This window comes from Phocoena phocoena, chromosome 11 (genome assembly GCF_963924675.1).
Source record: "Phocoena phocoena chromosome 11, mPhoPho1.1, whole genome shotgun sequence".
Classification (NCBI taxonomy): domain Eukaryota; kingdom Metazoa; phylum Chordata; class Mammalia; order Artiodactyla; family Phocoenidae; genus Phocoena; species Phocoena phocoena.
In genome coordinates, this window is record NC_089229.1 from 53,575,447 (window position 1) to 53,593,430 (window position 17,984).

At 39.1% G+C, this 17,984-nt stretch overlaps 1 protein-coding gene and 1 non-coding gene across 4 annotated transcripts in view; one reads left to right on the forward strand and one right to left on the reverse strand.

The window, feature by feature from the left end:
• Nucleotides 1-13,615, reverse strand: part of MON2 (MON2 homolog, regulator of endosome-to-Golgi trafficking) — a 122,773-nt gene extending 109,158 nt beyond the window's left edge. For all 3 annotated transcript variants that reach the window (XM_065888025.1, XM_065888024.1, XM_065888023.1), the window contains exon 1: nucleotides 13,505-13,615. In XM_065888025.1, the coding sequence (XP_065744097.1) occupies nucleotides 13,505-13,615 (111 nt within the window). The remainder of the gene's footprint in view (nucleotides 1-13,504) is intronic.
• LOC136131672 (U6 spliceosomal RNA) lies at nucleotides 5,722-5,828 on the forward strand. Its single transcript, XR_010656402.1, has one exon. It is a non-coding gene; the product is annotated as a U6 spliceosomal RNA (small nuclear RNA).
• Nucleotides 13,616-17,984: the final 4,369 nt, after the last annotated feature.

A 17,984-nucleotide genomic window follows, 5' to 3' on the forward strand; every position in this document is an offset into this window, starting at 1 on the left:
GTTTGAATATACTGGGTTAAATATATTATTAAAATTAAATGTTTCTTTTTACTTTTTTAATGCAATTTAAAATTACATATATGGATTGCATATTCAGCCCACATTATACTTCTACTGGACACTGTTGACATAAAATATTGATATATAACATCCATTACAGAAACTCAGAACATTTTTACTATCAAGAAATATGCCTATTTTATACTTATACTGATCTCCATACCTCCAAAAATAATAAATACTCATATATGTTCAAGTTTTCCTATTAATTTGCTTGCTACTTGTTCACTGATTTTTATCTCCTACTGTTTACTAAGGGACAAGCGGTAGCAGGCTCTAAAGGTTTAAAAATAATTATGGAAGAACCCAGTGTCCTTTGGGTTATTAGGTTGAGGACCAGTGGATTAATGCATAAAACAAATAACACACTATAGGCTATACGATGTATAGTAGACCTTTGTCATTTTGCTGGCTTCCAAGAACCTGAAGCCCTTGTCTGTGATCGGAGAACTCAACTTTATGAGTTTTGATGCAAGACAGAGCCTATCTTCCACTATTCAAAATTTTAAATGCCAGATACTTGTTTTCCCACATACCCTGGCAGCCTCCGATTATCCAAATAGGCACACCCGCCAGGAATTATGAATACGGAGGCTAGTGGCACAGAAAAGCAGAGACAAGATGGAATTCTGTCTGACAACAGCCACAGTGGAGCCAGCATCTAGTTTCCAAGGGCAGTGACGGCAGCAGAACCAGTGGTGGCATGGGGTGGCCAGTACAACCAGCAGTGCAATCTAAGGCACCCAGTCACTGTTCAGCAGAGACAACAGTAATGGTCTCACTGGCAATGAGTTTTGCTGTGGTTCTTAGCTGTTCAGCCTCCCTTCGTTCCTGTAATTTCTAAGGCTCACTCCATCCAGCCTTCTACCAATTCTGTGAGACTCTCAATGTTTTATCAGTAAACTTAATTTCTACTTAAATCAGCCCAGGTCAGCTTTCATTGCTCACAGCTAAGAAGCCTAACGGATATACTACAACTCACTTCTACAACTTTAAGAGACGGAAATGTCCCATATTAAACGAACATAGCTACTAGCAGGAAAATATAGTCAAAATAAATTACTCCAGGGAAAAATTATTGAGTTTCTGATTATCTGGGGGCAGTGCATATTAGAAACACCAGGAGCTTTAAAAAAAAAAAAAAAGCTTGATGTCCATGTTGCAACCCATTTCAATTAAATCAGAATGACTGCCAGTGGGAGTCAAGCACTGGTATTTTAAAAAATCTTCAGGTGATTCCAATACGCAGCAAAATTTAAGAGGCTACTGTAATAACATAAGCAAAAGATGATGCTGGATAGGCCTGAGGTGACAGTGACAGATGGTAAAGGAGTGGTCAGATTCTGGATGCACTATGAAGATGTACAAACCTTACTACTATAAAAGTTCAGTAACACCGAAATTATTATGTATACTTTGTTATACTCATACACCACCTCAAACTCTCTTAGGTAATTTTCTTACTGAGCCAACTGAAATTAATCTGTGGTCACTGAGCTTTCTTCCATCATCATTTTCAAATGTTCAAACTCTCCCCCTCCTTACTAAGGCCCTATGTACCCTGCATATGCTCAATTCAGTATTTCATTCTATTTCAGGATCAACAGAGACTGATCAAACTAAACCATCATAAATCCCAATGTCATCTGTCCTAACTTCCTGAATTCTAGTCAGTTTCCAAAATCAGCAGTGCAACATAGTGGATGCTAGATGCAGGTAAAGGATTTCAAATTTGCCAGACACTATTTTGATTTCCTCAGATAAATGAGAATTGACCCATGTATGAATCATAAACAAGTTATGAAAAATATATATTTAACAAATTTTTATATGTACACACAATAAGGAAAATAATGAGTGCTTTTTCCTTAAGTAGTTCCAAAGTAACAAGTGTTTTAAAAGATATATAACCAGTATTTTCATTCAAAGACTCAAGAAATCACCAAAAGGACTATTTGTTACCTCAGATATAATTAGAACTATCTCACAGCTCCTAATTTTTTACATCCAACTTTCTATTGTCAAACTTTGAAACTGAACGATCTTATTCTCATAGGTACCCTGTGTTGCTGGAAAGTTTCACTATCAATGTTTATTGACAACAGTTGTATATCACAGTCCCCCTAGTCACTGCAGTGCTACTTCATACCTCAGCCTAGCCTACATCTTTAAGTGTCCTGTATAAATGCAAGTATTCAGCCCAGATTTCCTTCTATTTATCAGAGACAGTCTGTGTGAAGAAGAGTCTTTAACTTCTTGCTTTAAAAGCAACCCCTACTCTGATTAGATACTTATATATCCATAGGGGAACTACTCAATTTTTTTAAATATAAATTTTATTTGTTTTATTTTTGGCTGTGTTGGGTCTTCGTTCCTGTGCACAGGCTTTTCTCTGGTTGTGGCGAGCAGGGGTTAGTTACTCTTTGTTGCGGTGCACACGCTTCTCATTGCGGTGGCTTCTCTTGTTGCAAAGCATAGACTCTAGGCATGCAGGTTTCGGTAGTTGTGGCATGTGGGCTCAGTAGTTGTGGCTCGTGGGCTCTAGAACACAAGCTCAGTAGTTGTGGTGCATGGGCTTAGTTGCTCCGCGGTATGTGGGATCTTCCCAGACCAGGGCTTGAACCCGTGTCCCCTGCATTGGCAGGCGGATTCTTAACCACTGCACCACAGAGAAGCCCCTCAATTGTAAATATAGTTATTTTTTTCCTGAATTGGCCCTTACGGAAAAAAAAAAAGTGTCAGTTCTGTAGACTTGAATAGGGATGATATAAGTTACGGTGGGTAACCTAAAATCTCTATTCCTGAGGGCAATCTATGAGTTGGGAAACAAAACCTAAAGTATTAAATATACTGCAGCATTTAATATTTGTTAACCTTAAAATTAATGTCTCTCAAGCAATATTTTTTTTCTCTTTCTCAAAATTCTTTGCTTACCCAAATAGACACACCCACCAGGAACTCTGAATATGGAAGCTAGCAGTATAGAAAAGCAGAGACAAGAGAGAATGCTGACTCCTCTTTCAAGAGCACACAGAATATGCTTGTCCTCACTTCTCAATAAACTATTCCTGGGCAATCTCAATCCTATGGTTTCAATTACTTTCTAAAGGCTGAAGAATCCTAAATTATATTCCTGTCCCTTAACTGTCTCCTAAACTATAGGATTCATTAACCTATATATTTTAAAGGCACCTTAAATTCCAAATATTCAAAACGGATGCTATTATCTCTCACACACACCCCCAACTTCCACCTCAGCCCCAGATAAACCTATTTCTTCTTCCTATAATCTTTATTTTTCCGAACAGCAGCAGCACCCATCCAGTCACTGACCAGACACCTGGGGCTTCTCCCTCATCCCACAAATATAATCAGCCACAAAGGCTATGTAGCGAACATCTCTCATACTCTTTTTTCTTCTCAAATGCCACTTCTACACCTTAGTTCAAACTTCTCATTATCAACCTAAACTAAGATATTTCTCTACTTCAAATCTTGTCCTCCACCCATTCACTGTCTCAAGTCTTCAACGGTCCCCCAGAACCCACCTCTACTAGTGTTTCTCAAAACTGAGTAGTGTAAGGACATCTTTTAAAAGTTAAAAAAAAAAAAAATCTCATGGACCTGTCCAGTCAGTGACAAATTTAAGTATTTATAAATAAAATTAGGAATAAACTCCTTATTTTTATAGCTCTTAAATTATAAAGCCAACACATTCACAATAAAGTGAACACTAAGGTAATGTGACAAATAAAGCTTTGCTGAAATTAAACCACTGCTAACAACATGAAGACAGTGCAGGTTTTTCTGATTTTGACACTCCTGTAGTACCATGAGCAGTGACAGAAATAATTTTTTCCACCACCTTCTTTCTATGGCAAGTATCAAAAAGCCCTTCCATCTTTGTGGGCTGTCTATGGTTTGTACCTATGGTTGATCCCATTCCTCCTATGACATGACTGTTTCTCTACTCTAGCTGTAAGCCCCATGAGGATAAGAAATATATTTCATTCATCTCCCCATATTACTAATGCCTATCACAGTGCCTAGCATACAAGGGCTACATAATGAACATTTCTAAATAAACAAATGAAAAGTTCTAAACAGAGGGAGGGACTTTACTACCCACTCACTGAAAAATAAAAATATGGTGGAAATTTGATCCAGAGATTGACAAAATGTCATCAGGACTGCAGTTTCATTTCTCTACCATTCTCTTGGTTCTGTCCTGTTCCCTGGGTAGGTTCATCCTCAGGCTGCTCCCAATCTTGGCAAGAAAATTAGTTCCAGCCATTCTACACCTCACAACTTCATATGACACTATCCAGAAAGAGAGAAAAGGTCTCTTCCAGTAGCTCTTGAGGAAGAGAGAGGAAGCTTTCCCTTTCCAGGATCACTCACTGGCATTATGTGACTTGGGCAGAAATAGAGGTGCGGATAGGGAGGGTTAAATTAGATTAAACTAATCAAGGTATCCTGGAGCAAGGAATGAGATTAATTCATCTAAATTCAAAGGGTTGAAAATGAAGGACGAGTGCAGCCTACCACTGAAAGAAGTAAGAGGGAATGAATGCTAGGAAGGGAATTAGCAAATGTCCACTACTAGAACCACATACAAATTTACAAAAATAATAATACGCTTCTCTTCACCAAAGCTTCTATGTTGTATTTTTTTAAAAAAACAAAAACATATTTGCTTTTTATAACATCTATGAGAGTAGAGCCTCAAAATTAAAACAAATTTACCAAAGCTCCAAATTAATTATTCACAGGATGTAGCATGAAACAAGAGCTAAAGAAGAAATGTGAAATTCAAGTTAATGGCAAGTTAAGGAGAATAATGTACTCAAAAGATACTAAGGAGGTATGAAGCTGCCTGTAGACTTATGATTTCAGATGTCAGGTAAAATCAAAAGACCTAAAGTCAAGTCCTCACTTGGGAATATCTAATAGATCTAGAACACTCCCTAGAGGACAATATCCTCATTAAACAATTACTGCATTGAAACCAATAAACTTTTCTTCTGTTACATGTAATTAGCCTAAAATCCCAAAGCTCTGAAAAATATATACCTATATGGCATCCTATTCAAAACCTCTGGACTAAAAAAATAAAAACAAAACAAACAAAGAGAAACCTCTGGCTTGGGGGCTTCCCTGGTGGCGCAGTGGTTAAGAGTCCACCTTACGATGCAGGGGACGCGGGTTCACGCCCTGGTCAGGGAGGATCCCACATGCTGCGGAGCGGTTAGGCCCGTGAGCCATGGCCACTGAGCCTGTGCGTCCTGAGCCTGTGCTCCGCAACGGGCGAGGCCACAACAGTCAGAAGCCCGCATACCGCAAAAAAAAACAAAAAAAACAAAAAAAAACCTCTGGCTTCTAGGAAACAAATTTCCTTTAAGATACATATCAAATGAAAGACTGAAGTGCAGATTACATGTGGATAGCTAAAGATATATATGTGGTACCCCTACATATATGGTATCCCTTTTTTTCCTTCTTTAAAAATTTAATCTCCTACAAGTATCTAGCACCTCTCAGAAATACAAATGCTTTGAATTACGATGGACAGAAGGATAAACAAAGATGCAAAACTGACCCTTAAGGAGAAATTTAGAAAAGAAATACCACAGCAGAAGGTAAAACATAAGAGTTATAAGGGTGCTCGCTTCGGCAGCACATATACTAAAATTGGAACGATACAGAGAAGATTAGCATGGCCCCTGCACAAGGGTGACACGCAAATTTGTGAAGCGTTCCGTATTTTTAAAGATGTTAAAAAAAAAAAAGAGTTATAAGGAAATAACTTATAAAGTAAGCTTAAATGAAAGTTAAGAAAGCAGAGGAAAACATATTAGCTTGAAAAGTCTGGGCAGGAGCTGCAACTGTTCTTGCCCCAGCACCAGCTAGTACATGGCACACAGCCGGTGTTCAAAAATTATCTCAGGAGCAAATGAATGAATATATGAATGAGTGAATTAGGGAAGAAATGAGAACATTATCTGTAAAGTTGGTTCATTCAGGCAACAAATTAATAAGCAACATGGGTTAAATTAAAGGTAGAATTTTAGCTATAAAAAAATGGAAGGAGGTGATTCCAGGACAGCAAAAGGAACCTCAAAAGCCACAGCACGGAAGAGGGAAGGAGTATTTGGAAATGGGCATATTTGGCATATGAAGAGAATATGGGCATATTTGGAGAATGAATAGCAGGCAATAGAGTTTGGCTGAATTATAAACACATTTGAGGAAAAACTGAGGGTGATGAAAGGTTGGGAAGATCAATAAGGTCTGAAATGCTATGCTGAGGAGTTCCTAAGTACAGAGTAGCCACTGAGAGTTTCTGACCTGTTCAGGTACATTATTCCGGTAGTAACATACAGAGTGGTCTTTTGTGCCATTAATGCACATCAAAGCTCAGTCATAAGATTGAAACCTGGAGCTAGAATAATAGCTAAGAAAATAGAAAAGAGGTGAGATATGTTAGAAATTACAGAGCTGGAAGGAACATCTGACAATGAATACAATGTAAAGAGAGTTGAGGGAGAGAAGACAGCCACATATAACTAAGGTAAGCAACAGTGATAAATACCATTAACAGAACAAGTGAAATGTGGGGACAGGACAAGTTTTAGGAAAAGTAAGTTCAATTACCAGAAGTTCTATCTGAAGTATGTGAAAGATACTCTGGTAGATGTGTTTAACAGACAGCTGGAAATACAGGTCTAAGCTCAGTAAAGAGAGCAGTTAATGAAGTAGACTTAGAAGTCATCAGCTCTGTAGTAAGGCCAGAAGCAATGGGAGTAGATGAGAGTGCAAAGGAGATGAGCACAGATAAAGAAGAGGTCTCAAGACAGAACTTGGGATACACCTATATGTAAAGAAAACGAGAAGGAATCCTGAAAGAGGAAGGAGAAATAGGAAAGTAGAATGTTACAAAAGTCAAAATGAGAATGACGAATAGCAACAAATAGCCATGTTGCAATAGAGTCAATGGATGCAACATTCCTAACCTAGTGGAAAGACAGTATTTTACGCAACTCTTGAGTTAACTTCAAGAAGATAAAGGCAGTTTCTCATTGATTTTTGTATTTCCTGCCATGATTTACACTTAAGAAACTAACTTCTATTAAATGATAAGAGTAATAGCAAAACCCTCTATTTTCTACACGGTTAAAAATAAGCTACACTTCTATAAAAGAAAAAAGGAGGAAAATAATTTCATTTCTGGAGACTGTCTTCCTTTTTGGTTTATTAGCCTGAAACAATGTCTTTTATTTCTTCTATGTCACCAAAGCACAATGCTAAGAAGATAATACATTCTTTTTTGACTAAACTATGTTTTCACTGTCCTTTGCTCTCTATTCATTTTCATGAAAGTAAAAATACAATGGTCAAAATCTTAGTAAAAAATAAGCTATGTATGCTTTACACTTTAACAATAAATTTCAGTTGGCTATGGTACTAACTTTCATAAATATATAAAACACGCTACAGACTAATCAAAAACTTTTTTAAAAGCTCTCATTGTAAAATGCTCTTAGAATACTGCAATAAGCTTGTAAAATTTTCCTAGATGTCCTAGTGAAAATGTTACTGCTTATATTACTCTTGAAGTTAACATCTAAAATATTTATCAGAAGAAGATGAATTTAATAGACCCTAGGAATCTAATGTACCTTTTCTGGAATAAAGTCAACAGCAGCATAAAAAAAAGAGTAGAGTCAAAATCTAAGATCACTAGCATGTCTACATAACTATGTAAAATTGCATTATACAGGAAAGTAAGTCTTGACCAAAATAATTTATAACTCCTTACCACACTTGTCATACTGCTCTGACTAGTGCTGACAAGTTTTTTGAATAAATTGTGAAAACTAATTTATTTCAGTGTATAAAACATGGATTTATTATTTATGCTGAGGGAAAGAACACAACTGGCTGTATCATGAGCAAATTTCTCTGACCAACGTCAACAGGAAGAAAACTATAGTACGTTATAGGATACTAAACAAAAACAGCTCCCAATTAAGCATGTATACATGATCCAGCCCTCATTCTTCACTGTCATAAGGTCCTGAAAATGAGATCTTCACCCTAGCAGAAGAGCCAGCTGACTTGGGCCTCAGTCCCCAAATAGCTGGTTGAAGGGAAAATCCTGTCATGGTAAGTAGAGGGATCTCTCTCACCAAGGGTCCCAGCTCAGCCAGCTAATGCATAAAAACAACAGACACTGAGGAACTCTACCACAGGAACCTTTGCTTTTATAGGCAAAAATCCCTGCCAACCAAAACTTAAATGTATAAGAAGAAACAAAGTACATAGCCTGAGAAGACTACTTGTGCTTTATTATATACACCCTTACTGATTCTACTTCATTTAAAAAGAGAGAGAAAAAAACCCATCCTCAATCCTAATTCTGACCACCTCAAGTCAAATGCCCTTCATTCCCTTTCCTCTTCTATCACCCACTCCCTGGACTTCATCATCCTCTAGTGCAGCACCACTTGGCAATCTGAAATCCAGTATCTCCACTTTTGTCCCTTTTGTCCTTATCCTTCTAGCTCTCTCACTCCCCAACACCACTATTCTTGGATTAAAGTGTTCCAATTCAATTAAATTGCTGCTAGTCCCTTAACCTTTCCATCTTGCAAGCAATCAAAGTTGTCTTGGATTGCCTTCTTTGGGAATCCAACCTAGATCTCATGATCCATCATCATTTCAACCACTTTTCCTGCGAAGACTCTTAAGTGTTCCAAGTCGATTTCTCCTTCACTTCTACAAAGTGATCCACTGCTCCCCTCAAACTTCCTATCACTATTTTCACCACAAACTACTCCTAGCAACAAGCTTGTTTCCTATCTTACCAAGAAAACAGAGGCCATAGGTCAAACGGTCCACAAATTCCTATCCCTCCATTATGCCCCTCGTTCAAATTTATTACATTCAAATCCATTTTTTTTCTTTTACCCTTCTTCTGTCAGAAGATAATGTGTCCCTTCTCAGATTGAAAGCCAGTTCATACACTTAAGCCCCTGAAACTCCAGCTTTCTCAGGGACCTTGCTCTAGCCAAGTATTCCCTTTCTCTCCCATATCCCTAACCTTAGTCACCCCAGCTGCCTCTTTCCCTTTAATGCTGTTATTTCCCAAAGTTCCTCCTGATATTCTCGTTCTATACACTCTTCCCGGGCCATTTTATCTACTCCTGTGGTTTCTACTAACATGTATAACTGACACGCCTAAATCTAAAATTCTAGACTTCCCTCTTAAGAGCCAAGCCATCATTTTCAAACACCTACTGATCATTTCCACTTAGATGTCACACATAAACCTTAAACTTAATATTCATGACTACTCATTTTCTCCAAAAACATTTTTTCCTCTTAGTGATTTACCCAGTTTCCCAAGCCAGAAACCTGGGAGGTATCACAGATTTCGCTTTCTACATTATAAAAAGGTCACTGTGCCCTGGTAATTTTACCTGCTAAATCTCTCTAATCCATACTCTCTCTTTCACCCATGTCTACCACAATGCAAGCCACTTTCTGTCTACCCCTACTGCTACCTCAGTGCAGACAATCATCTCTATAAAATTTGCTCTCTATGCCTCAATCTCAATCCCCTCTAATTCTTCCCTTCAGCACTGTTACTGTAATGTTACTGAATATAAATTTAATATTACTCCCTCTCTTAAAAAGCCTTAATGGCTTCCAATCACCTTCAGCATGAAATTTCTTTTACGTGGAACACAAACATGTGCTATTTCCTCTGCCTAGAATGACCCCCTTCTTCTCTTGGCTGGCTTCTACTCATCCTATAAAGACTCAGCTCAGGAATTACAAACTCACTCTGACCACACTTCTAGGCTCAATTAGATCCCTCTCATCTGTTTCCACAGAGTAGTGCCTGCAAATAGAAATGACCAAAAAGGTTTTATTCGTTAAATACATAAAACCTCAGAGTTTCCTGCCTCTGCAGGCCACTGAATATCAATTACACCAAAGTGATTTTACAAAGTTTTAAAGTAATTTTTAAGACAATGAAAAAAACTTTTCATACAAATATTCCAGAACAAATTAGCTAGTATGCCTACGCTAAAAAAAAAAAGGCTTCCCTGGTGGCGCAGTGGTTGAGAATCCACCTGCCAATGAAGGTAACATGGGTTCGAGCCCTGGTCCAGGAAGATCCCACATGCCATGGAGCAACTAAGCCCATGTGCCACAACTACTGAGCCTGCACGCTACAGCCCGCAAGCCACAACTACTGAGCCTGCGTGTCACAACTACTGAAGCCCACACGCCTAGACCCCGTGTTCCGCAACAAGAGAAGCCACCACAATGAAGCCCGTGCACCACAGTGAGGAGTAGCCTCCGCTCGTGGCAACTGGAGAAAGCCTGCACGCAGCAACAAAGACCCAACGCAGCCAAAAATAAATAATAAAATAAATAAATTTATTAAAGAAAGAAAGAGAGAGAGAAAGAGAGCGAGATAAAGAAAGAAAGAGAAAGAAAGTTATACTGCTGAAGCATGAAAATTCATATTTAAGGAAAATAAGGAGAAAAAAGAGGAAGGACTGTTGCTGTTATTATTTAATTACTATATTATAAAATGACAAAATGATATTATAGCCACTATAAAAACAACTTAATATGCAAATTGTTTTGTAAATGAAAACAATTAAGTTGGAGAAAACTGTAGAAAATCCAAAGATAAGTAATAAATATCAGTAAGTAAGACATTATCCTTTATCAACTCTTCTGTTTTTGTAACAGATTTGAAATCTTAAAAAATCCAGCTTATTATTAAGAAAAATATTAAAGCCAAGCACTATGGCCAAAAAGGTAGAAATTATTAAAACTTAAAGACTAAACATAGAATGTCTCACTTCATTCTACCTGGTTTATAAAGTAATGGAGAGGGACTTCCCTGGTGGCACAGTGGTTAAGAATCCACCTGCCAATGCAGGGGACATGGGTTCAAGCCCTGGTCTGGGAAGATCCCACACATCGCTGAGCAACTAAGCCCGTGCACCACAACTACCGAGCCTGCACTCTAGAGCCCATGAGTCACAACTACTGAAGCTCGCGCGCCTAGAGCCTGTGCTCCGCAACAAGACAAGCCACTGCTTGCCGCAACTAGAGAAAGTCTTTACACAGCAAAGAAGATCCAACGCAGCTAAAAAAAAAAAAAAAAAAAAAGTAATGGGGAAGGAGACAACCATTCCAAAGCACATGTGCAGTTAGCACTGTATTGTATTAAGTTCTTGAGTAGGCTTTTAAGTAGTTCAAAATGACTATTTTTCAGATAATGTTTGTGAAGATACTGGGAGAATGTTAACCAGCAAATCAGTAATACAGATGGAAAAGCTTCTTATACATAGAAAGGCTTTGCCTTAGGGTCTACCAAGCATACCTCTCCCCTGACCCCCATCCTCCTAAAAAATAAATACTACTAAAAACTTACCAGTTCTTTTAAGAACAAAAGTCAAAATACAGCACTGCTATCAAATTACCAGGGAAAATTTAATTCAACCAAAATATTTCTTGAAAGTCAAGCCTCTCTCCTAAAAAACCATCACTATTAGGCTAATGACTTCATTCTTGTTTTACACTTGTGACACAGTCAAGGTTTTTTTTTCAATTCCTAAAGGACTGCCCTAAGCATATTAAAAGTGCCACTGGTTAAGAAGTCAAAGTTCTTATATCCAACAAATTCTTGTGGAGCCTGTACTATACACAAAATTATGTATCAGAGATAATCACACCAAAAGTTACTTTTGCCATAACCTAGAAGACTAGGTGCAATTACTAAATACCTCTTTAGCTAAGGTTCAAGTAAAAAAAGCTAATGAGCTTTATTGAAAGTTCCTAGATTAGAAAGGGACTGAGTTTTAGAACTTTGTAAATTAGCTGTTTGGAGCTCTGAATGCATTTTCCAATAGAAATAATGTAATAAATGGCAATTAAATCCGCAAGCCAGCCCACAAAAGCCTACGATACAGAGGAATCACAATTTTTATATGGATTATAAGAACTGGGAATAGCCGGTTCTATAAATTATTGTTAAAATTACAAAACAGGATTTGAAATTTTCTAATTTCCTTACAATTAGAACAGCCTATTTCTTTAAAATTATTTAAAATGGCCAAATTGGTTTTTTGTGTGTTTTTTGGCCAAATTCTGTAAAATACTTTTTATAACTTTGAACAGATCATATAGAGAAAATAATGAAAATCGATATCACAACAAACTACTGACTGTCTGAAATAAAACTTATAATAGTCATCTTTCCAAAAGTGGCACATCTGGTTTCCATCATTGGGTAGGTAATATTTTCTTACTTTATTAAAAAAAATACTAGATGGAGTTTGTTGAAGAATGATGAGACCAAAGCACTTACAGAAAAGTTAAGGTTCCTTAGAAGTCTAAAATTCAAACTTTATTGGGTAAATTCTAATTATGAAATTGCAGGTACTCCAAACTACATTAAATAGGAAGAAATATAAAATAATTGCTTTTACAAAAATGTCACTGAAATATCTTATTTCAGAAACGTGAAAAGAAATTGAGTAGCATCTTTAAAAAGTTTAAGAGAAATAAAATAGCATCTTAAGATAAAAAGCCAATAGAGACTAAATGTTAATAATTTCAATTCAGGAACTATTTGGAGAATTTAATTTGTATATATTAACTTGAGCCTGTTTAATAATACGCTTTTTCCCTCTTAAGACTTTCTCATCATAATGTAATAAGCCCACTATTTAACCCTATTTTACATCAGAAAGAAAACTGAAGCTCAAAGAGGTTAAGTAAGATGTCTTTCTGTTTTGCTAGCACTTAAATTCAGGTGTATTCTATTTGACTCTAAGCCCAAACTTCTCAGTACAGTATTGCTCATAACAAGGCTTAAATGATTCCTGTGGCTCTTCACTGTTTGTCCTAAGTCACGTGTCTCTAGATAATTGAATACTTCATGAGATTGGTAAGAGTTAAGCTGCATGACCCATGACAAAGAAGGAAAGCTACTTCCAATTGAGCGATATATACTATAAACGCAAAGGGGCACAGACTGTACAACAACTATGATTATTAGTTTTTAGAAGCAACAAACATAAGTTTCTGAATCCTGCCGTGACCAATTTAGTGTCTGAAAACGGCCAGAAAAGGGGAGGGTACCATACACCTAGCTGAATTCGCTGAATCGGCTCAAGCCGCGAACTTCCTTCCTAATCTGGTGGACAGGACGGTAGAGAAAATGAAAGCGCCTCACACTCGCCAAAGCAAACTATAAAAACGCTTGTGGAAAAACCCACCGGTTCGTACATCTGGAAAGGTGGAGGGCCAAAGGGGAATCAGACAGGGCTGGAGGATGCAAGTGAAGGACGGGGTCTAACAGGACCGGCTATGCTCACCGTGCCTTCTCCCGAAGTCGCCCGAAGCTTACCTCCTTGACAGGTGGGAATTTCTTCTTGCATTCCAGGGACAGGGCCCGCAAGTCGCTCTGCATATTCTCCAGCAGCTTCTTAACCGCCTCGGGGCTGTTGGTGCCAGACATGATCCACCAAGCTCCGTGCCAATTTCTGAGCGGCGCAAACGAACTCCGGCACCTGTCAGCTCCGTGGGGCTACAGGCAGCTCCTTCCAGGAGCCTCCGGCCCTTGGGCTGTCCGCCTCTAGGGCTCCGCGGGGGCTCGGCCCAGCCTGGGCAGCGAGCCCGAGCGCCCCCGACAGCCTCCTCGCAACTCCCCCGGCTCTTATCCGAGGGGCCCCCGCAGTCGCCCCGCCCCGCTAGCCTCCGCCGGTTCTGGCAGAGGAGCCCACAAGGTGGGCAAGTCCCTCCCGCTGACGCAGGCTGGGCCACACCGGTTGTCACCAACCAAACTGGTGAGAAGCTTCAGCGATGTCTCCCCAGACCACCCTGACTCCCCGACGCCATTAGCCGAGTCGCCCACAATTCCGAGCGCGGCCGGGACACGTCAGCTGCACTTCCGGGCACCACGGCCACCGCCTCCGCCGCGGCCAACCCGGGCGGCGAGCCTCAGGCAAGGCGTGGCTAGGGGCGTGGTCACGCTCCGGGCAGACCCGGATCGGGCCCGGGGCGCTTCCCGGGGCCCCCGCTCCCGGCCTCCGAGCCGGCTTGAGGCGCAGTTTGCCTCGAGATTCACTTCCTTTTAGGTGACAGGTGTCTGAATAGAGCCCCTGGTACTCGTTGTTGTACCTCTTTGCGTATGTTTGTGTTAAATTGTATTTCGGTGTAAACAGTTTGCTTCCTTTCGGATTAATCTTCATTTGTCTTGTCCCTCTTCATTTCTGCCTCTTCGAATCTCGGGGCTAGTGGCCCCAAATCAACGCTTACCTTCTGTTAATTTTTTCCCCCTGAGGACCTAAATTGCAATTCCTCCACAGAGTTGTACAAAGCATGCTGGTGCACTTACTGCGGAGCACTTATTTTCGTAATCTGTAAAATGGAACATTAAACTGCCCTCTATTCCAAACCCTCCGCTGGTTTTCCATTTTGCCCAAAGTAAAAGCCAGAATTCCTCTTTTCACCTACCTGGCGCTCTGCGATCTGTCTCGCCTCCTTTACTGCGTGTCTGTCTCCTCGCTAAAATGAAAGTTTCAGAAGCGTTGGGTTTTTTTGTTTTGTTTTGTTTTTTTCTGTTTTGTTCCCTGCTGTATCTCCAGTGTTTAGAACAGTGCTTGGCGCAAAGTAGGTGATCGATTAATATTTGTTGAATGAATGGATACCCTACTAAAAACAGCATTTTGATGCTCAAATAAGGAACCCATATAAAAGCCTTCATTAGGTCTGAAGTGCCAAACACATGGGAGGCAAAGATAAACAGAAACGTCATCTGTGCTTCTACGAAGATCCAGGTCACTATACTTTTGTCCAAAACATTTTGCAGCTAATGAGTAGGAAGCAAAGAAAGGTAGAGGGAAAGCCTGAACCAGGGTAAAGGTAGGAGATGAAGAAATGAACACCTTCAGACAACTGAGCTAATGACACCTTTACAGGACGGAAGACAGGGACCTATGAGATTTTCAGTAGGCGGCAGTGTTGGTTGTAAAATAAGAAGGCCTTGCACCACAAGTAATTTGTAAACTAAGCAATTTCTTTTTCTTTTTTTTCCCCTGAGACAAAGCAAAGCAAGGGTGAATAAAGGTGGCAGATGAGGTAAAAGTAGGGAGGTCCTAGAACAGTAGCTTGGATCATTTGTGCCTATCACACAACTTCTGGGAAACTTGACAGCTGTATTAAAAGATGTGAATTTAGCTAAAAAATAAAAACTTTGGCAGAATTGTCACAAAGGCAGCCACATACAATATGCAAAGGAATGGGCACAGCTGTGTTCTACTAAAGCTTTATTTCCAAAGAAAAAAAAAACTTTGGCAGAATACAGGAATATGTGGCAGATGTTATTCTTGAGGTCCCAGGGAGCTTTTTAAAAATGAGCCTCTAATAACTGGCCTAGTAATCTATGACAAGTGTCCCCAACTCCCCAGGCCATGGACTGATACTGGTCCACAGCCTGTTAGGAACCTGGCCGCACGGCAGGAGGTGAGCGGCCAGCGAGCAAAGCTTCATCTGCCACTCCCCATCACTCCCCATCGCTCGCATTACCACCTGAACCATTCCCCCACCCCGTCCGTGGAAAAACTGTCTTCCACGAAACTGGTCCCTGGTGCCAAAAAGTTTGGGGACCGCTGCTCTAGGATTGAGATCCCATCTAGTGCCTTTTCCTATGTAGCCAATTTTTCTATTGAAATTTATTTGTTTTTTAAATAAATTTATTTATTTTATTTATTTATTTTTGGCTGCTATGGGTCTTCGTTGCTGTGCATGGGCTTTCTCCAGTTGCGGCGAGGGGGGGCTACTCGTGGTTGCAGTGCACAGGCTTCTCATTGCAGTGGCTTCTCTTGTCGCGGAGCACAGGCTCTAGGCACTCGGACTTCAGTAGTTGTGGCACGTGGGCTCAGTAGTTGTGGCTTGCAGGCTCAGCAGTTGTGGTGCATGGGCTTAGTTGCTCTGTGGCATGTGGGATCTTCCTGGACCAGGGCTTGAACCCGTGTCCCCTGCATTGCAGGTGGATTCTTAACCACTGCGCCACCAGGGAAGCCCTATTTGTTTTCATTATTAGTAACTTTGGCATGATTTACTCAAAATCAATCTTCCTAGATTCTTTTACATCTCTATTATATATAGTTGAGGGAATGCCGTTGGGATTCATTAATTAAAAGTGACACAAAATGATTTGAAATGCCAAAATTTTCTTAATGTGTAACAATTACCTATATCTAGTATTCTGTAAATTTCTTTAAAAAAAACAAAAACAAATAGTTTTCCACTTACATATGCCCAGAGAGGCTGTATTGCCCCAGGAACAATGCATGACTTTATTCTAAAACCAAGCAAGTTAGCAAAGGTAAAAACAATTTTTGGTTTCACAAGTTAAGAAATCAGATAAACTCAGGAGTTAGCATTCTGAAAACAGAATCATTTCTCTTTTAGTACCAAAAACAAATTTTTCAAATATGTATTATTGTTTTCAGGTATATCAGGAAGTACCTTTAAAATTGTAGCACACCTGTAAATGTTGGTATGAGTGTAATGTGCCTACAGAATCTGTCTTCATTGAAAATTACACTAATAAATGCCTGATAAATCTAACCTTTTATTACCATAAGTAATGCTTTTACAGCATTATTAAATAGTAGCTAAGCCTCAGGCTCTCAAGTCAAAAAGCCCTCCATTTGAATCTCTGCCCTGTTAGTTACTATCTGGGTGACTCCAGCAAATTATTTAACATCTCAAATTTTCAGTTTCTACTTCTTTATTTAGTTTTAATTTTTAATTTTTATTTTATTTATTTTTTTATACAGAAGATTCTTATTAGTCATCCATTTTATACACATCAGTGTATACATGTCAATCCCAATCGCCCAGTTCATCACACCACATCCCCACCACCCCGTGGCTTTTCCCCCTTGGTGTCCATACGTTTGTTCTCTACATCTGTGTCTCAACTTCTGTGCTGCAAACCGGTTCATCTGTACCATTTTTCTAGGTTCCACATATATGCGTTAATATACGATATTTGTTTTTCTGACTTACTTCACACTGTATGACAGTCTCTAGATCCATCCACGTCTCAACAAATGACCCAATATCGTTCCTTTTTATGGCTGAGTAATATTCCATTGTATATATGTACCACATCTTCTTTATCCATTCGTCTGTCGATGGGCATTTAGGTAGCTTCCATGACCTGGCTAATGTAAACAGTGCTGCAATGAATATTGGGATGCATTCTGCTTCTTTAAAAGAAGAAAATACAAGTGCCATCCTCATGAGGTAGTTCTAATATCTAAATGAGATATTGCAGGTAAAGCACAATACCTAGCACACATTAAGTGTTGAGTAAATGTTTTAAGTAGAAAAAGGTAACTTTTGAGGTCATTACTCACGCTAAGTCTTTTATTAACTTCTAAATAGACTTAATTATCAACAAGTTTTAACTTTCTAGTTGAAAATTAGGAAACCCATCTTTTTCTGAGCCTTTGTTATGAATCTTTTAGAAAGTTAATCTAACAATGAGCATGTATTCATGTGTAACAAGAAAACATCTAATATCATTCTGAAGCATCTATCTCAGTTTAAGGATGACATACAAATATTACAAAATCTACCTTGCTAGTTGTTCAATCCCTGAGATTTCGTCATCATTCATTTATTCTCCTCTTGGACTTTTCTCTCTTTCACCTACTCCATAAATATTAGTATTTCCCAGGACTCTATTCCCAGCTCTCTTTTCTTAATTTATCCTCCCAAGTGATCTTATACACACCATGACTTCAATTCCTACCAATCCATTGATATCACCCCATATAACCTCCATTTTGACAAATACCAATAGAATGTCC